General features: G+C 31.9%; 2 protein-coding genes across 2 annotated transcripts; both read left to right on the top strand.

Moving 5' to 3' along the window:
- Positions 1 to 3,285: 3,285 nt before the first annotated feature.
- On the top strand, positions 3,286 to 8,471 carry LOC137938233 (receptor-like protein EIX1). Its single transcript, XM_068783225.1, has 10 exons — positions 3,286 to 3,335; positions 3,560 to 3,689; positions 6,042 to 6,103; positions 6,194 to 6,455; positions 6,544 to 6,593; positions 6,681 to 6,878; positions 6,968 to 7,123; positions 7,439 to 7,759; positions 7,863 to 7,937; positions 8,099 to 8,471. The coding sequence occupies exons 1-10, from the start codon at positions 3,286 to 3,288 to the stop codon at positions 8,469 to 8,471; spliced, it is 1,677 nt and encodes a 558-aa protein (XP_068639326.1).
- Positions 8,472 to 16,329: 7,858 nt separating this feature from the next.
- LOC137938231 (receptor-like protein EIX1) lies at positions 16,330 to 19,814 on the top strand. Its single transcript, XM_068783224.1, has 9 exons — positions 16,330 to 16,386; positions 16,446 to 16,658; positions 16,825 to 16,915; positions 17,219 to 17,522; positions 17,626 to 17,700; positions 17,787 to 17,801; positions 17,863 to 18,438; positions 18,739 to 18,892; positions 19,761 to 19,814. The coding sequence occupies exons 1-9, from the start codon at positions 16,330 to 16,332 to the stop codon at positions 19,812 to 19,814; spliced, it is 1,539 nt and encodes a 512-aa protein (XP_068639325.1).
- The last annotated feature ends 1,418 nt before the right edge of the window (positions 19,815 to 21,232 follow it).

Raw genomic sequence — 21,232 nt, 5'->3', positions numbered from 1 at the left:
CCAATCTGAGAGTAAAAATAAATTGTTTCCTCTGATTAGTTTAATGTTTCTTTGTTCAAAATGATGTTTATAAAAAAAATAAAATCAAAATATTATATAACTATGTAATGAAATTATAATTACAAGAAGGGATATAATTGCTATAAATATGTTCAATAAATTTATATTACTTAATTGTATATCTATTCCATATTGTAACTTTGAGTCACATAATACTCTGAATGTTTGTTTTATCTTGATAAACTTTCATGAGCCAATTGTTCCATTTCATATGATAAAAATAGTTTTGTGTTTCTACTTATTTATCTCTTTTGGTACTAGTTATATTCCAAAACTAAAATTTTAAAAATAGAATTTTTATTTTCGAACTTAACATAATTTTATGAATAGCGTTCAAACTATAAGAGATAATTTTAACAACCAAAATTCAAAAATCCTATTAAATCTACTAAAAGTACATTATCCTTAAAATAAACAAACACACAGACACACTCACACACATACACATAATCAAGAAAATTAATAGATTCATTTCCTAAATTGGCAATAAAAGAAAAAATTTGGTCCTCTCTTTAAATTTTTGTGGAAGATCCGGGGTGACAATTTTTGTGGAAGAATGGTTAGGTTGCTCAAATTTTGGAAATGCTTTTCAAGTACAACACCTTCCAACATACTATTTTTAATTGTAAGTATTTTTAGAGACGAGAGTTCTCCCAAGCATATAGTCTCAAATATATAAGATGACTAGATTTGTTAAGGAGCATAACCGATCAAGCTTCGGCGCAATCAAATCTTCAAAACCTCTTTAAGTACAAAGCTTGCAGGTTGTACAAGTTTCCCTTTTGGCTTAGAAAGCCCTTCGTGGTTCGATTCCTTCCCATGCCTCCCAAAGAAAGAGTAGTAAGAGAGGTCATATTACCTACAGATTCTGGGATTTCCCCGTATAGTTGAACCCCATCTACATCCATCACCTTAATATTCTTCCTACTGCCACCGAATAGATTTGAGCAATTTACTCCGAGGTTATAATTATATGACAATAGGAGCTCATCCAAGTGAGGCAACGCTGCAATAACTGTGCTGACGGATCTCCACCTTTACTCAATGGAATGAAGAGTTTCAAAAGATTAAGGCCTAAAAACAAAATATATAATGTAAATGAACAAATAAAACAACACAGAACAAGACACAACAGAGTCGCTATCGTTATAATTAACAGAAGCAAGAAATAGCAGTAGTATCCCTCAAAATTCTAAAGCATCTGAACTAGTATAGTCATATAAATCAGATGCCACATTACAGCCAAATAGATATGCATTAGAGCTCATTCCCACGACCCTAATACTAATCAGGAGCAAGAAACAGCAGCAGCAGTTGGTCAGTCTCCCTCAAATAGCTATGCATTTGAACTATTATACTTCTATAAATCAGATGTCATGCCACCCATTAAACAGATATGCATTTGACCTTTCGTCCAAGATTTTATTAAATGGATTCGAATTTAACCAGCAGAGGTCAGGATTAAATGTGAGGGACATGAAGACCAAATAATACCACTCCGACTCAGTAAGATCCTCAGGGGATAAAGAAGCAGAAGGCCTCTTGGCTTGTTGATTGTTGTCACCTGCTGAAAGAGATCCATAAAGTTCCCTCAGTTGCTCATATCTCTGTAAACCTCTTTGGTCAGCATTAGGTTGAACTGTCTTTCTCGTCTTTATGTCCCCATTATCGTACCACCCATCATTCCATTCTAGCATCCTATAAGATCTCATCGTAAACAAAAACAAGTCAAGAAGAGAAAATACCCAGAACCTCGTCACAATGATAGCAAATGTTTAATTTTTATAGAAACAAGAGAGAAAGCAAAGTGGCTTTCGTGGTATCTCACAAAGTTGCTGAAAATACATGAAAACTAAACTCTGAGATTAATAGAATGAACAACATTCAATGTTCTTATGTTTGATAGCCGAGTTATGGTCACCGTTATAGTTGTAGTTTACAATTGAAGGACGGACAAAGAAACCAAGAGGCTGAAAAAAGCAAGTAAATGTGCAGATGTTAAGCAGAAGGAAAACCTTGACGCAGAACAGAACCTGATCTCATTAATTTGAGATGCAGAACAGACAAATAAAACACTTTTTTTTTTTTTTGGCTGAGAGAACCAAGAAAAAAAATAGATCTCCTAACAGCAGCTGCAAGCTTTCTCCTGAAGTGGTCTTCTGGCACTTCTTCGTGGTTCTGGAGCTCAGTAGCCATTCCCCAACACATAATAGTCTTCAAGTAGCCAAAAAAATCTGTACTCACCAACAAAATGGTAGCAGCAGCAGTAGCAATGAAAAATTCATTTCACATGACCACAAACCAAAAACCCAGATATTGGTCAGTGGTTGCAAGTCTGGAAGCAGTATATTGGTTCGAGCTAATATAGGTTAAACTGACTCACAACAGTCTAAAGACAAAAGGGAATCAAATGGAGTTTCATCGGCTAAATAGTAGAAGATCTGTCATTTTGATCATTACTTGTTTGCTCTTGGTTCCGCACCGAAATGGGTCTCAACTATTCTTCCAAAAGAATGGAGCCTGAAAAAAAAAAAAAAAAAAAAAAAAAAAAAACTGTTTCCTGAAACTGGAATGATGCTTTACCCTGGGTTCTGCTGGCAAAAGATCCTACTCATAAAGGACCATCTTCATTAATCACAAAAAACTGTAATATTTATGACGAAAATCTACACATTCAAGAAGCACCAATCGTCTCTGTTTACGATCTTCACAAGGGAGGACCCATAAAGAAATGCTGTTTTTTTTTCTTCTTTTGGTAGTTGTTAATTGAAGATAAGTGGAAGAAATAACGCTAAAACAGTAGCAAAGAGAATTTTGAGCTGTTAATTTCAGCGGCAGCAGAAGAGTAGTCAAATGATGAAATAATTGATGACGTGAAATTTGCAGAAGAAGAAGACATTCTTGAACCTCCCCATTGATGAGAATTTTTATTTTTGAACTTAACATAATTTTTGAATATTTTTCAAACTATAAAAGATAATTTTCACAAGTGAATGACCAAAATTCGAAAATCCTATTAAATCTACTAAACGTACACTATCCTTTAAATAAACAAACACACAGATACACAAACACACATACACATAATCAACAAAATTAATAGCCTCATTTCCAAAATGGACAATAAGAGAATTATTTTATGGTCATTTTTTAAATTTTTTGTGGAAGATCCGGGGTGACAATTTTCTCATATCCCAAAATTAACACAAACAAGGATTTAATTTCATGAGTAATTTTTTATATGTTTTTTCTGTCGCATTAAAGGGTTTTGTGGGGTTAGTCAAAAAACATTTTTACCAATTAAAAACTTACATATATCAAAAAACTTATTTCATGTGAATAATTATTTTTCTCTTACTTTCTTACCTAGCTATGATATCTTCTTAGGCCTGAACACACATTGCTAGTGATATTATCTAATTTTCATAGGTGATATCTGAATATTTTGTATAGTTTTTGGCATCTTTATTCTAATAGAGATGTTTTTATGAACTTGTAGCATCTTAGTCTATCTCGTTGGTCACGCCATATATGTAGTTATATCGTTTACTGGACCACAATCTCCACTTAAAGTCTTCACTATGCATTTTAACATTAGGCTAGTCCAGTCCTCATTTGGGCATTTACAGGTCAATAGTCAAATCCACATTTTGTCATTTTCATACCCAAGCTAGATAACTTCTTCATTGGGCCATTTTCATTCCCAAGTCAAGTCAAGTCAAGTCAAGTCAAGGTAGGTTTCATATTCCAACACATTTGCCTATAGGATTTCATTGCTTACAATATTGATATAAACTAGAAAAAGAAAAAAGAAAAAAGAACCTTCATGGTCCTTGTCAAGGCTACTACTTGTGTAACCCCACATTTATGTTTCTAAACTAAAACGCCATATATCTGAGAAAGATTTTCTAGTAAATTGTATTCAAGTAAAAACTTGGAAAGTCCTACAAAGGTTAATTTTATAATACTAAGATGAGACAGTCTAAAGACAAAAGGGAATCAAATGGAGTTTAATCAAGAAGGAAATTGGTTTACCACTTAAAACATACATATATCAAAAAACTTATTTCAAGTGAATAATTATTTTTCTCCATACTTTCTTACCTAGCTATGATTTCTTCTTAAGCATAAACACATATTGCTAGACATATTATGTCATTTTCATAGGTGATACTTGAATATTTTTTATTGCTTGCAATATTGTTGTTAACCAGAAAAAGAAAAAAGAAAAAAAAATTCATGGTCCTTGTCCAGGCTACTACTTGTGTAACCCTCATTTATGTTTGTAGACTAGAACACCATAAAGTTGCTAAATAATGTTTTAGTCAAATTTATTCAAGTAAAAACATGGAAATTCCTAAAATGGTTAATTTTATAATACTGAGATGAGAGAGTTAAGATAGTACAATAGCAAGAGATGTGCAGTCAAACCATTCAAGATATTTTTCCTTGATTTTTGGCAATATAGATAAACCAAATTTTTAATTGATTTGTCATTGATTTTTTTAATTCGTTAAATAACTTAATTACAATTTTTTTAACTATGTGGCAAAGTGATAATACTGTAAACTTATGTGAAAGTTGGCTTGTTTTTGTTAAAGGTATCAAATTGAATTAAGAGAAAAAAAATAATCCAAATTCCAATGAAGAGAGGTTAATTGAAATTGAAAATGTCTGTTAACAAATTTGTAGTAAATTTTATTCAAGTAAAAACTTAAAAAAAAAAGTCCCAAATATAGTTAATAAGACTAAGTGTGGGAGAGACAAGAGATATGGTGGTAAATAGGTAATAGAGGGAAAGGGTAGTGAGTATTTCATTACTTGTTCCTTTACTTGTTTTATCTGAATGGAGGAAAAGTTATTTTATCATCGGTTTCAGACACACTCACACACACATACACATAATTAAAAAAATTAATAGACTCATTTTGAATAGGAGAAATAAGATAATTATTTTCTATCCTCTTAAAGTTTTGTGGAAGAAGTGGGATGAAAATTTTCTCATCTAACAAAATCGACACAAACACAAATTCTTTTTTCAAGAGCATTTTTTTTGTTAGTTTTCTTGTCCCATTAAAGTGTTTTTTTAGGGAAAATTGAATCAGGACTAAAAAAATTTAACCACTTAAAATTTACTTATATCAATAAAAATTATTTCGAGTAAATAATTATTTTTGTCTGCACTTTCTTATGCAACTATGATTTTTCGATTGGCATAAACACACATTGTTAGTGATATTATGACACTTTCATATGTGGTACTTGAATAGTTTTTATAGTCTTTGTCCTCTTTATTTTAATGGTGATGTTTTTGTGACTTTGAGCATCTTATCTATCCCGTAGGTCATGTTATATATAATGTTTTATCATTTAGAGGACTACAATCTCCACTTAAACTCTTCATTATGCATTTTACTGCAAGCTAGTCAAGTCCTCATATGTAGATATATCATTTAGTGGACTACAATTTTTACTAAAAGTCTTCATTATGCATTTTTCCATAAGCTAGTCAAGTCTAACTTCTTATGACCATTTTCATTCCCAACTCAAGTCACCAAGGCTTTCATATTCCAATACATTTACCAAGTGGATTTTCTCCACATTTTTGTTTAAAGGCCATAAAGTCTAAAGTTCTAATAACCGAAGGGCCTTAAAATTCATTAAGGCCATTAGAACTTGAACATTAGGCCATAAAGTTTCAAAAAGAAAAATTGAGATACACCGGTATTTGTATCAAGAAGTCTAATAGTCGCCAGATTCTTGCTTATCATCATCGACATGAAATAAATAAAAAATAAAAAATGCAAATCTCTTGTGTTTCCCTTCGCTGACCATTTAAACACCTATACTCAATGAGTCCAGAATTAAAGAAGTAAAACATGAGATAGAGAAGAGAGAGGGATTTACAGGATTTTTTATTTATTTTACCACTAGATTGTTCTATCAACTACATGCAATCGCTTCCTTTCTGTTCATTTTAGACTATTCAGCCTTTAACTTGTCAAGTCGTCAATGCTTTGGGTGAAGGAGAAAGGAGGGGACAGTAGAGTGTGCAACACTGCTCTAACACAGAAATTTGATTCAGCTGAACCTCATTTTCTGAAACAAAACCTCCTATGTTCAAACTATAAAGAGATGAAAGGAGAATAAAGCACCGGGAGAACAGAGTTAGTGTCCAAGACATGGAGGTGACTTCAATTGTGAATTCGTTTGTGGCCCTTATGGTTCACCATTCTCAGTGTTGGATAATTGCAGTGAGCTTACGGAGGATCGATGTAGGGTTGTTGCAACTAAAACATCTCCGACACCTTGACTTGAGTGGGTACTCTTTCCATGGAGTTCAAATTCCGGATTTTTTTCAGTTCCTTAAAGAAGTTGAGGCATTTGAACTTGTCGTATGTAGGATTTAGTCGAAAAATTCATTTCCTTTCCATCATGGAAATCTTTCTTATATTGAATTTTTGGATGTTTCTTCCAACATAGGACCGAACGAGATCTCCTCGTGTTTGTATGCAGATAATTTTGACTAGATGGTAAATATGCCATCTCCGAAGCAGCTAGAGATGAATTAGCTCTTTCTTCTCTACAAATACTCGATATGCAGAAAGCTTCTTTTTCAGTTGTCCCCCAACGCCCTCATTTCTCAATCTTACACAACTGAGTTATTTGGATCTTAGTTCTAATGACTTCTATGGCGATGTATCTTCAGAGTTTGGAACATTGCCTCATTTGGAGGAGTTCTATTTGTGGTATAATTATAACCTCAAAGTAAATTTCTCAAATCTATTCGGTGGCAGTTGGAAGAATATTAAGGCGATGTAACTAAAAGGGATTGAGCTATCCAAAGAAATCCCAGAGTCTATTGGTAATATGACCTCTCTTACTAGTCTTTACTTGGGAGTCACAGGAGGAAATCGAACCACAAAGGGCTTTCTAAGCTAAATGGGAAACTTTCACAACCTCCAAACTCTGTACTTAGATTGGTTATGCTCCTTAAAAAATTTAACCCAGTTATACCTCATGGACAATTCTTACATGCTTGGGAGAACTCTCGTCTCTGGAAGTTCTTACAATTGAAAATATTATGTTGCAAGGTGTTGTAATTGAAAAACATTTTTTGAAATTTGAACAACCTAACCACCCTAGACTTATTGTTAAATTCACTAGAGTTTTGTCTTCCTATAGACCGGGTTCCTCCATTTCAAGCTGAATATCTCTATCTTGAATCTTGTCGTCTTGGCCCACAATTTCCTCTATGACTTCATACTAAAAAAATAAAAAATAAAAAAAATAAACTCACTTACCTAGATCTATCCCGAACATATGTACTATCGTGGTTTTGGAACAAGACTTCTCAACTTTATTTTTTGAACCTCAGTATGAATAATAATTCAGGTTCACCTCCATACATTACACTTGCCACTAATTCATATACATATATTGATCTGAGCTACAACAAGTTCACAGGTCCAATATCTTTTCTCACAAACCCTGTCTATTTTCTTGATATCTCCTACAATCAATTTTCTGGGGTTATTCCTCCTCTGTTGGGTAAGATGAAGGAATTAGAAATTCTTAATCTTTCTCATAACAATCTCACTGGAGGTGTGCTCCCAACCTTGGCTAATTGTGGATCTCTCAATGTACTGGATTTGAAGGCAAACCATTTATCTAACAATATTCCATGGTCTTCCATCCAGTTTGTGAATATACAAAGATTGCACCTTGAGAAGAATAAATTATCCGGAGAATTTCCTTTGTTTTTTTTTAAAATGTAATAATTTGAAAACTCTTGACCTTAGTGGGAACGAATTTAGTGGAAGCCTTCCAAGTTGGATTGGAGTAACGTTGTCTAACCTTCAAATACTCCAATTGAGGTTGAACATGTTTACTAGAACTATTCCAGAACTATGGAATTTGGGTTATTTGGAAGTCCTTGATGTGTACATAATCGTCTGACAAGAGCCATTCCAAGAGGTATAAAAATTTATGCAACCATGAGAATCAATCATGTTTCAAACAATAAATTTTTTTATAGGGGCACCTATTACAAAGAAAGGGTTGATGTGTCGATGAATGGGTTTGTGTATGAATACACTACCAATTTTTCATTGGTTATTGTTTTAGATCTCTCAAACAACAATTTATCAGGAACAATCCCAGAAGAAGTTACAGACCTTATTGGTTTGATAGTTTTGAACTTGTCGAGGAATAGATTTTTTGGGAAGCTCCCACAAAGCATTGGAAGGCTGCAACAATCAATAAATCTAGATTTGTCAAGAAACCGTCTTTTTGGGTTGATTCTTGCAGCTATTGCTAGTTTGACATTTTTGAGTTATCTCAACCTTTCATACAACAATTTGTCTAGAATAATTCCATCTAGTAATCAAGTTGATACCCTCAATGATTAATCGATTTATGTGGTAATGCACATCTTTGTGGATATCTATTGAGAAAAAATATAAAAGTGATGGGAGGAATCAAATTCCGATCCAAACTTTTGGTGATGAAGAGTTTAAAGACAGGTCTGAAATGAGATGGATCTATGCTGACATTGCTCATGGATTTGTAGTTGGCTTCGTAAGTGTGTTTGGAATTTTTTATTCAAAAGGTCTTGGAGAATTATGTATTTTTCGATTTGTAGATGGTTTTCAAGATTGGTTTTGTTAGAAATATACATAATATTGTCAAAGCTCAAAAAGTGTTCATGGGATATGGCCTTTTCTTCGTTTCTTTGTAACTCATCCTTTTTCAAATGCAAATGTCACTCAATAATTTCCTTCCCATAATAATTTAGTAGGGCTTTTCAAAATACAGTGACATTCTTTTTTTATTTATTAAAATATTTGTGAAATTTTCAAAAGACAAACAGTGATAATGTATGTCTTCTTTGGTGTCAAAATAACGACAGCTATAAATACTATTCTTCTTCCAATAGAAGAGAATTGAGCAACCCAAAAGTGACTTTATTGCCAATGGAGCCTAAGGGAAGAAGGAATACCAAACAAAGTAAAGATACAACACCCAAGAGAACATATGGTGATATTCCATGGAAGAAAGATCGAGTCTGTATAGTTAAAATATAGGTGATTATAAGACAAGTCCATGGCCACATAGTTCGTGCCAATTATGAAAATCAATAATCGGTTAAAAGGAAATGTTGAATGCTCTATTATAAACCTGGATCAGATTAACCAATTGGCCCAGGAGATGTTGTTGAATGTTTTATTATAAATTTGGGATTGGATAAGTCAATTGAATCTAGTTCAACCATGCCATGTACCTTGACCAAGTCAAGTTTTTAACAAAGGTTTGCAACTAAAACTTAAAATAATTAATTACATAATTAAATATAACACTAAAAAAATAGTTTTTACTTTCTTCGATAGAAGCCACCTTATCAAGCATAAATAATAATTCACTGGTAGAGTAACTAAGAAAGAAAAGAAAACTCTACCATCAAAAATTGATTTTCTGGTCGTAGAGTTATGACAAGTACATGGCAAGATATGCTTTCTTTCAGTAGAATTAATTTTCAATTGAAATAAATTTTTTAGGAAAATAAAGTCTTTTTGAGAAATATTGTTTTGACAAAAAATATTGTGTACCACATAAAAATTTGGTGGAAACAATTTCCATAAAAATATTTTCTAATAAAAAATAATTGAAACCATCATGGTGGAATTTATTTTCCACCACAAAAGTTTTACCATTTTGGTAATGAAAACCTTTTCTACCAAAAATTTCTTTATTTAAGATAAATTGCATGATCTTTGAAATAGTTTAAAATTTTATTTTTCTAGGAAATATAATTCCTCTACGAAAGATCTATGGTGGAATTCTATTTTGGTTGAGAATTTTTTTCTTTTTTGAATTTGATGTGAATGGCAACATAGTTTTAAAATCTAGATGATTATAACAACATTGTAGGTGGAAATCATGATAAGACCAACTCATTCTCATTGGTACACTGCTTTCTTTTGAGTCTTTGATATTTCATATTTAAAATATTCTAAAAAATAGCACATTCTAAGTTTTATTATTAGTTATTTTAGTTATTTTTGAGAGTTGGGTGCCTTTAAATTTTCATTTTCTAGTGATGTATAAATGTGTATGTTCTGAACTTCTAATCCACATTTGAGATGAAATTCTCAAGTTATACTCTAATTCAAACAAAGATTCATATAGTTATCATTTTCAAAATTGGTGTATCTTGATTTTTATACAAATATGTTGGAAATAATGTGTTTTTAGGAATTTTAATTTTTAAAAATTATGAGTGTATTGTCCTATAAAGTCCATTGAGACATCATGGGTGTAAATCTCTCATATATCATAATTGGATTTTTGGGTAATTGATATATATCAAACTTTTGCGCCCACCCCAGCTCTATCCCTATTAAATTCGAATTCGATTTTGAGTGTGATTGAGAGAGATTGAAAGAGAAAGAAATTTTACATAGTATAGGAAGTCATATTTGAAATGTATTGCTAACGGTTGAGAGAGAAAGAGAGAGAGCAGATAGTTTGATTGGTAGCAAGTTCGGTAGTTCTGTAGAGAGAGAAGGAAAGAGAGATAATATTTGATTGATTGACCGGTAGGTAAGCTTGGTACTTTCTTTTATATTAAAGTCCAAATAAATGTGAGCCAACATTCTTTTTTCTTTTTTATTGTAGAGGCACGGTAAAAGTAATGTTAGTGGCTTAAATTGACTATTAGATTATGAATAAAACTCCATGTGCTCGCATTTCTTTTTAAAAAGACGTGATAATCCTTGTCTAGTGATTCTCTCCCAAGATAATTGGGCCTTCGAATTGTCGGTCCTAAAACTGGTTTCATTTATTCACGTAATAACACCTCTAAATATTTTTATTTTAGAAGTGCATTAAAATTAATAACATGATTGTGTTAGTGTGTTGCGCTTACCTCATAGTGTGTTGCGCTTCCATGGAAGATTCCTTGAAGGGGAAAAGTGACCATTAAAAATAATATGGGAGTAAAATTATATTATTTTCTTGGATTTGTTTAATCTTTTGAGGAAAATTGCATTTAAAAATAAATATGATCAAAATATTATGTATCTATGTATTGAAAATGATATTAAATATTACAAACACAGGTTCTTGAAGGCTTACAATTGACACCTAGATAGTTCTGATTTTTGAATCGAGTTTTAGAATAAAAAATAATTTGACCCCTACATGGTTGATGAAATTGAGATCTCAGTGGCCTTGATGACTATGAAAACTAGAGTTGGATACGTCTCTTATATACGATTGTGGAAACATGTTGTTTTCAATAGGGAGAAGCTAGGGTTACAGTGAAACTAAGAAGCTCTCCATTTTTTTCGTGAATCGAATCACCCTTGTTCAAGTTCATGTAGTTTACTTAAACAAATCGAAAATCGATCTCGAATTTGATTTGAGATGGGATTTATTTGAATCGAATCAAGCTGGCTCTAAGCCAAACTGGAGTTATTCATGAACCAGTTCGGTTCGATGCCACCTAAAAAGACATAATATGTCCAATTCTTTCTTTTGACAGAAAACCGACGATGAATGGACTAAAAAGTGCTCCAATTTTAAAAGAAAAACACTTCAACAAAATCTTGAGGAGGACGAATTGAATACATAATTGATCTTTTGTGTTCTCAATACTCTTCCAATTGTCATGACTCCATAATTGTTCCCGCCTCGAGGATTAAGAAAACAAGCAACTAGAAAGAGGAGAATGTTAACTCCAAGTAGACTAGAATAATTTCAGACTCTTCTCACTGGTAATTTCAAGAAAAATAAACTCGGAAGTTTTTGGCAAGTGCAGTGTTTTTCATTCTTCAAGGCTGACCACTCGGCTTGACTATTTTTTATATTAAAAAATGACCTTTTTATCCTCTAGCTAAAAAACAATCAAAATATTTCTAAAAAAATCAAGGAAATACTTCAAAAAATTTGAATCCATTTTTAGCCTGAGTACCCTCTATGAAGAAGATATTGTTTATCTCCCAAACAAGCCAATACACTTTGAGTATATAAAGAATAACATTTTATATATGATATATAATACTATATATTTTTAATAATTTCATTATAAAAACCCTATTAAATTTGACATGAATTTTTATTTCTTGTGCTAATAAAATTTATAATTATTTTTAATAGATTAAAAGTAAAAACTAATTCCCAATTATTAAAACTCTAAGTGGTGTATGCATTACTTAAAAAAGATGATGACACCTAGGACTATTTTTTTCCACAGGTAAATCCCTCTATGATAATCCCAATTTATAAGAAGATAGATGAATTGCAATAGAAAATGCTTGCTATGAATTTTATAGTAAATTTTATTCAAGTAAAAAATTGAAAAGATCTAAATATGCTTAATAAGACTAGGATGGGAGAGACAAGAGATACTGTTGTAAATAGGTAACAGAGGGAATGGGAAGTTGGTATTCAATTACTTGTTCCGTTACCGATTTCATCTAAATGGAGAAAAACCTATTCCCATCCCCATTTGATGTAAACCAAACAAAGAATGGTCATAATCCTGTCTAAGCTACAACATGCGTAATAGTTGGTCCAATAATTTTACAAAGAGAGAGAGAGAGAGAGAGAGAGAGAGAGAGAGAGAGTGACAAATTAACTCTTCTTCAAAAACGTAAAATTATCTAGTGATTCTCTTTCAAAACAATTGGGTCTTCATAATGTTGATCCTAAAACATGTTTTCATTTATTCAGTTAATAACACCTCTAAATAGATTTCCTTTAACTAACTAATTAAGGTAATGATAATTTGATTGTATAATATCCAAGTATTTAGGAAAGTAATTTACTCATTTTATGAATTTACGTAAGATTACACATTTACCTAAATACATTTTACTATAAACCAAATAATAAGGCGCATTGAGAGAGAGAGAAAAATACAATGCATATGTCATTTTTGAAAAAAATTACGTATACAATTAATCAAATACTGAATACAGATGTAATAGGAGAAATATTTTAATTGTCAGCTATTTAAATTGGGGCTGTCTAACTTTGGCTTAGGCTTATTAGAGCAAGACAGTGGACCTCATCCTACCATCTTTTGATACATGTTGTGAAGATGGACTTGACTCGTCATTAGTGCAAATTCACAAGAGTTAAATTTGATATTTTGAATTAAAAACAATAATTTGGACCCTACTTGGTTGATGAACTAGTGGTCTTGATAGAGTGGCCCTAGATTGGTCAAAACTATGTAGGAGAGAGACAAAGGATCCTTGCATTGATGTCTTTACCAATCCAAGGTTGGATGCATGCCTTATATATGGGATCATATATTTCCTAGGGGGCAAAACGATATATCTAAGAGTTTGATCTAGGTGACACATTTCGAAATATCCAAAACACCCATGCCAATTTAAAGCAAAATTTGGGGGGTGTTCTTTCCTTCGGGGTCCACAACCTTTCTCTTGCTTCGTGGAGCAATGAAGGAAAAAAGTGACTACTAACAATCAATTTGAGAGTAAAAATATATTGTTTCCTTCAATTAGTTTAATGTTTCTTTGTTAAAAATGATGTTTACAAAACAATAAAATCAAAATATTATGTAACTATGTAATGAAATTATAATTACAAGGGCTATAATTACTATAAATATGTTAAAAAAAATTATATTACTTAATATTATATATATTCCATATTGTATCTTTGAGTCATATAATACTCTGAATGTCTGTTTTATCTTGATAGACTTTCATGAGCCAATTGTTCCATTTCATATGATAACAAGTTTTATGTTTCTACTTATTATCTCTTTTGGTACTAGTGGTATTAGTTATATTCCTAAACTAAAATTTCAAAAATAGAATTTTTATTTTTGAAATTTTAGTTTAGGAATATAACTAACACCACTAGTACCAAAATAATTTATGAATAGTTTTCAAACTATAAAAGATAATTTTCACAAGTGAATGACCAAAATTTGAAAATCCTATTAAATCTACTAAACGTACACTATCCTTTAAATAAACAAACACACAGATACACAAACACACATACACATAATCAACAAAATTAATAGACTCATTTCCAAAATGGGCAATAAGAAAATTATTTTTTGGTCCTTTTTTTAAATTTTTGTGGAAGATCCGGGGTGACAATTTTCTCATCTCCCGAAATTAACACAAACAAGGATTCAATTTCATGAGTAATTTTTTATATGTTTTTTCTGTTGCATTAAAGGGTTTTGTGGGGTTAGTCCAAAAACATTTTTACCACTTAAAAACCTACATATATCAAAAAACTTATGTCATGTGAATAATTATTTTACTCTTCCTTTCTTACCTAGCTATGATATCTTCTTAGGCGTGAACACACATTGCTAGTGATATTATCTAATATTCATAGGTGATATTTGAATATTTTGTATAGTTTTTGTCATCTTTATTCTAACAATGATGTTTTTATGAACTTGTAGCATCTTAGTCTATCTCGTTGGTCACGCCATATATGTAGTTATATCATTTACTGGACCACAATTTCCACTTAAAGTCTTCACTATGCATTTTTCCATTAGGCTAGTCCAGTCCTCATTTGGGCATTTACAGGTCAATAGTCAAATCCACATTTTGTCATTTTCATACCCAAGCTAGATAACTTCTTCATTGGGCCATTTTCATTCCCAAGTCAAGTCAAGTCAAGGTAGGTTTCATATTCCAACACATTTGCCTCTAGGATTTCATTGCTTAGTACTAATCTTTTAATATTTAATTTTTGTGTGGAACTGGGACACGAGTGGTTTAATCGTCATAGAATTCTACCATTTTTCTCTGTTATAAATAAAGACTCACTGAAATCAAATTACAACAAGTTAGTGAAGTATTTCTCTTTTTAAAAAATTCAATAGTTTTCGTCACTTACTACAACCAAATTTTAAGGGGGGTGACAGACAATTCAGCAATGCCAAGATAATGTTACAAAAACTGCTACAATTCAATACACTTTCATATGTGGTACTTGAATATTTTTTATAGTCTTTGTCCTCTTTATTTTAATGGTGATGTTTTTGTGGCTTTGAGCATCTTAGTTTATCCCATAGGTCATGTAATATATATTGTTTTATCATTTAGAGGATTGCAATCTCCACTTAAACTCTTCATTATGCATTTTACCACAAGTTAGTCAAAGTCCTCATATGTAGATATATCATTTAGTGGACTGCAATTTTTACTAAAAGTCTTCATTATGCATTTTTCCACAAGCTAGTCAAGTCTAACTTCTTCTTATGACCATTTTCATTCCCAACTCAAGTCAGGAAGTCTTTCATATTCCAATAAATTTACCAAGTGGATTTTCTCCACATTTTTGTTTAAAGGCCATAAAGTCTAAAGTTCTAATAGCCGAATGGCCTTAAAATTCATTAAGGCTATTAGAACTTGAACATTAGGCCATAAAGTTTCAAAAAGAAAAATTGAGATACACCGGTATTTGTATCAAGAAGTCTAATAGCCACCAGATTCTTGCTTATCATCATCGACGTGAAATAAATAAAAAATAAAAAATGCAAATCTCTTGTGTTTCCCTCGCTGACCATTTAAACACCTATACTCAATGCATCCAGAATTAAAGAAGTAAAACATGAGATAGAGAAGAGAGAGATTTACAGGCTTTTTTATTTATTTTACCACTAGATTGTTCTATCAACTACATGCAATCGGTTCCTTTCTGTTCATTTCAGACTATTCAGCCTTTAACTTGTCAAGTCGTCATTGCTTTGGGTGAAGGAGAAAGGAGGGGACAGTAGAGTGTGCAACACGTTCTCTAACATAGAAATTTGATTCGGCTGAACCTCATTTTCTGAAACAAAACCTCCTATGTGCAAGCTATAAATAGATGAAAGGAGAATAAAGCACCGGGAGAACCGAGTTAGGGTCGAAGAGATGGGGGCGACTTCAACTGTGCATTCGTTTGTGACCCTTATGGTTCACCATTCTCTGTGTTGGATAATTGCAATGAGCTTACGGAGGATCAATGTATTGTTGTTGCAACTAAAACATCTCCGACACCTTGACTTGAGTGGGTACTCTTTCTATGGAGTTCAAATTCCGGATTTTTTCAGTTCCTTAAAGAAGTTGAGGCATTTGAACTTGTCGTATGCAGGATTTAGTCAGAAAATTCAATTCCTTTCCATCTTGCAAATCTTTCTTATATTGAATTTTTAGATGGTTCTTCCAACATAGACCGAACGAGATCTCCTCGTGTTTGTATGCAGATAATTTTGACTAGATGGTAAATATGGCATCTCTGAAGCACCTAGAGATGAATTATGTTAATCTTTCCATGGTAGGTTTTTGTTGGTTTCATGTAATTAACTCACTTTCTTCCCTACATATACTCAATAGGCAGAGATTTTCTCCTTCAATTTTCCCCCAACGCCCTCATTTCTCAATCTTACACAACTACATTATTTGGATCTTAGTTCTAATGACTTCTATGGTGATATATCTTCAGAGTTTGGAACATTGCTTCACATGGAGGAGCTCTATTTGTGGTATAATTATAACCTCAGAGTAAATTTCTCAAATCTATTCGGTGGCAGTTGGAAGAATATTAAGGCGATGTAACTAAAAGGGGTTGAGCTATACAAAGAAATCCTAGAGTCTATTGATAATATGACCTCTCTTACTAGTCTTTACTTGGGAGTCACAGGAGGTAATCGAACCACAAAGGGCTTTCTAAGCTAAATGGGAAACTTACACAACCTACATACTATGTACTTAGATTGGTTATGCTCCTTCATGGACAATTCTTACATGCTTGGGAGAACTCTCGTCTCTGAAAGTTCTTACAATTGAAAATATTATGTTGCAGGGTGTTGTAATTGAAAAACATTTTTGAAATTTGAACAACCTAACCACCCTAGACTTATACTTAAATTCACTAGAGTTTTGTCTTCCTATAGACCGGGTTCCTCCATTTCAAGCTGAATATCTCTATCTTGAATCTTGTCGCCTTGGCCACAATTTCCTCTATGACTTCATACTAAAAAAAAAAAAAAAAAAAAAACTCACTACCCTACATCTCTCCTGAACATATGTGGGTAATATACCATCGTGGTTTTGGAACAAGACTTCTCAACTTTATTTTTTGAACCTCAATATGAATAATATTTCAGGTTCACCTCCATACATTACACTTGCCACTAATTCATATACATATATTGATCTTAGCTACAACAAGTTCACAGGTCCAATACCTTTTCTCACAAACCTTGTCTATTTTCTTGATATCTCCTACGATCAATTTTCTGGGGTTATTCCTTCTCTATTTGGTAAGATGAAGGGATTAAAAATTCTTAATCTTTCCCATAACAATCTCACTGGAGGTGTGCCCCCAACCTTGGCTAAATGTGGATCTCTCAAGGTACTTGATTTGAAGGCAAACCATTTATCTGGCAATATTCCATGGTCTTCCATCCAGTTTGTGAATATACAAAGATTGCACCTTGAGAAGAATAAATTATTCGGAGAATTTCTTTTATTTTTTTTTAAAATGTAATAATTTGAAAACTCTTGACCTTAGTGGGAACGAATTCAGTGGAAGTCTTCAAAGTTGGATTGGAGTAACGTTGTTTAACCTTCAAATACTCCAATTGAGGTTGAACATGTTTACTAGAACTATTCCAGAACTATGAAATTTGGGTTATTTGGAAGTCCTTCATGTATCACATAATCATCTGACAGGAGCCATTCCAAGAGGTATAAAAATTTATGCAGCCATGAGAATCAATCATGTTACAAACAATAAACTTGTCTATAGGGGCACCTATTACAAAGAAAGGGTTGATGTGTCGATGAATGGGTTTGTGTATGAATACACTACCAATTTTGCATTGGTTATTGTTTTAGATCTCTCAAACAACAATTTATTAGGAACAATCCCAGAAGAAATTGGAGACCTTATTGGTTTGATTGCTTTGAACTTGTCGAGGAATAGATTTTTTGGGAAGCTCCCACAAAGCATTGGAAGGCTGCAACAATTAATAAATCTAGATTTGTCAAGAAACCGTCTTTTTGGGTCGATTCTTGCAGCTATTGCTAGTTTGACATTTTTGAGTTATCTCAACCTTTCATACAACAATTTTTCTAAAATAATTCCATCTGGTAATCGACTTGATATCCTCAATGATGAATCGATTTATGTGGGTAATGAACATCTTTGTGGATATCCATTGAGAAAAAAATGTAAAAGTGATGGGAGGGATCAAATTTCGGTCCAAACTATTGATGATGAAGAGTTTAAAGACGGGTTTGAAATAAGATGGATCTATGCTGACATTGCTCTTGGATTTGTAGTTGGCTTCGTAAGTGTGTTTGGAATTTTACTATTCAAAAGGTCTTGGAGAATTATGTATTTTTCGATTTATAGATGGTTTTCAAGATTGGTTTTGTTAGAAATATACATAATATTGTCAAAGCTCAAAAAGTGTTCAAGGGATATGACTTTTTTTTTCCGTTTCTTTGTAACTCATCCTTTTTCAAATGCAAATGTCATTCAATAATATCTTTCCCATAATAATTTAGTAGGGCTTTTCAAAATACAGTGACATTTTTTTTCTTTATTAAAATATTAGTGAAATTTTCAAAAGACAAAAAGAAATAATGTATGTCTTCTTTGGTGTCGAAATAATGACAGCTACAAATACTATTCTTCTTCTAATAGTAGAGAATTGAGCAACCCAAAAGTTACTTTATTGCCAATGGAGCTTAAGGGAAGAAGGAATACCAAACAAAGTAAAGATACAACACCCAAGAGAACGTATGGTGATATTCCATGGAAGAAAGATCGAGTTTGTATAGTTAAAATATAGGTGATTACAAGACGAGTCCATGGCCACATAGTTCATGCCAATTATGAAAATCAATAATCAGTTAAAAGGAAATGTTGAATGCTCTATTATAAACCTGGATCTGATTAACCAATTGGCCCAGGAGATGTTGTTGAATGTTTTATTATAAATCGGGCTTGGATAAGTCAATTGAATCTGGTTCAACCATGCCATGTACCTTGACCAAGTCAAGTTTTTAACAAAGGTTTGTAACTAAAACTTAAAATAATTTATTACATAATTAAATATAACACTACAAGAAAAGTAGTTTTTACTTTCTTCGATAGAAGCCACCTTAAGCATAAATAATATTTCACTAGTAGAGTAAATAAGAAAGAAAAGAAAACTCTACCATCGGAAATTGATTTTCTGGTAGTAGAGTTATGACAAGTACATGGCAAGATATGATTTCTTTCAGTAGAATTAATTTTCAATTGAAATAAGCTTTTTATGAAAAGAATGTCTTTTTGAGAAATATTGTTTTGACAAAAAATATTGTGTACCAAAAAATATTTTGGTGGAAACAATTTCCATCAAATTTTTTTTCTAATAAAAAATATTTGAAACCATCATGGTGGAATTTATTTTCCACCACAAAAGTTTTACCATCTTGGTAATGAAAAAAAATTCTACCAAAAATTTCTTTATTTAAGATAAATTGCATGATCTTCGAAATAGTTTAAAATTTTATATTTCGAAGAAATATAATTCCGCTACGAAAGATCATCTACTATGGTGGAATTCTATTTTGGTTGGGAAAGTTTTTTTTTGAATTTGAAGTGAATGTCAACATAGTTTTAAAGTCTAGATGATTATAACAACACTGTAGGTGGAAACCATGATAAGACCAACTCATTCTCATTGGTACACTGCTTTCTTTTGAGTCTTTGATATTTGATATTTAAAATATTCTAAAAAATAGCCATATTCTAAGTTGTATTATTAGCTCTTTTAGTTATTTTTGCGAGTTGGGTGTCTCTATATTTTCATTTTCTAGTGATGTATAAATGTGTATGTTCTGAACTTCTAATCCACATTTTGTTTTAATTTTTACAAAAAACTTTAGCTTTCTGAGATGAAATTCTCAAGTTATACTCTAATTCAAACAAAGATTTATATAGTTATAGTTTTCAAAACCGGTGTATCTTGATTTTTATACAAATATGTAGGAAATAATGTGTTTTTAAGAATTTTAATTTTTAAAAATGATGAGTGTATTGTCCCATAAAGTCCATTGAGACATCATGGGTGTAAATCTCTCATATATCAATAGTATGAATTGGATTTTTGGGTAATTGATATATATTACACTTTCGAGCCCACCCCAGCTCTATCCCTATTAAATTTGAATTCGATTTTGAGTGTGATTGAGAGAGATTGAAAGAGAAAGAAATTTTACATAGTATAGGAAGTCATATTTGAAATGTATTGCTAACGGTTGAGAGAGAAAGAGAGAGAGCAGATAGTTTGATTGGTAGCAAGTCCGGTAGTTCTGTAGAGAGAGAAGGAAAGAGGGATAATATTTGATTGATTGACCGGTAGGTAAGCTTGGTACTTTCTTTTATATTAAAGTCCAAATAAATGTGAGCCAACATTCTTTTTTCTTTTTTACTATAGAGGCTCTATAAAAGTAATGTTAGTGGCTTAAATTGACTATTAGATTATGAATAAAACTCCATGTGCTTGCATTTCTTTTTAAAAGACGTGATAATCCTTGTCTAGTGATTCTCTCCCAAGATAATTGGGCATTCAAATTGTCGATCCTAAAACTGGTTTCATTTATTCACGTAATAACACCTCTAAATAGTTTTATTTTAGAAGTGCATTAAAATTAATAACATGATTGTGTTCAGAATATAACTTTTTTTTAGTGTGTCGCGCTTACCTCATGGACGATTCCTTGAAGGGAAAAGTGACCGTTTAAAAATAATATGGGAGTAAAATTATATTATTTTCTTGGATTTGTTTAATCTTTTGTGAAAAATTGCATTTACAATTAAATATGATCAAAATATTATGTATCTATGTATTACAAAATGAGATTAAATATTACAAACACAGGTTCTTGAAGGCTTACAATTGACACCTAGATAGTTCTGATTTTTTAATCCGATTTTAGAATAAAAATAATTTGACCCCTACATGGTTGATGAAGTTGAGATCTCAGTGGCCTTAATGACTATGAAAACTAGAGTTGGATACATCTCTTATATATGATATTGGAAACCTGTTGTTTTCAATAGGGAGAAGCTAGGGTTATAGTGCAACTAAGAAGCTCTCCATTTTTTTCGTGAATCGAAT

This window comes from Aristolochia californica, unplaced genomic scaffold (genome assembly GCF_029961685.1).
Source record: "Aristolochia californica isolate CCGP_79_NKW_82.1479 unplaced genomic scaffold, dmAriCali1.0.hap1 SCAF_8, whole genome shotgun sequence".
Classification (NCBI taxonomy): domain Eukaryota; kingdom Viridiplantae; phylum Streptophyta; class Magnoliopsida; order Piperales; family Aristolochiaceae; genus Aristolochia; species Aristolochia californica.
Note: the sequence above shows the minus strand (reverse complement) of the source record. Positions and strands in the feature narration are given on the sequence as shown.

Coding starts and splice junctions, on each gene's coding strand:
- LOC137938233 (XM_068783225.1), top strand. CDS start 3,286: ATGAGTAATTTTTTATATGTTTTTTCTGTCGCATTAAAGGGTTTTGTG. Junction 3,336..3,559: donor GCATTAAAGGGTTTTGTGGG/GTTAGTCAAAAA, acceptor ATGAACTTGTAG/CATCTTAGTCTATCTCGTTG. Junction 6,594..6,680: donor CAGATAATTTTGACTAGATG/GTAAATATGCCA, acceptor CTTCTTTTTCAG/TTGTCCCCCAACGCCCTCAT.
- LOC137938231 (XM_068783224.1), top strand. CDS start 16,330: ATGGTAAATATGGCATCTCTGAAGCACCTAGAGATGAATTATGTTAAT. Junction 16,916..17,218: donor TGAAAATATTATGTTGCAGG/GTGTTGTAATTG, acceptor ATAATATTTCAG/GTTCACCTCCATACATTACA. Junction 18,893..19,760: donor TTCCATGGAAGAAAGATCGA/GTTTGTATAGTT, acceptor ACAACACTGTAG/GTGGAAACCATGATAAGACC.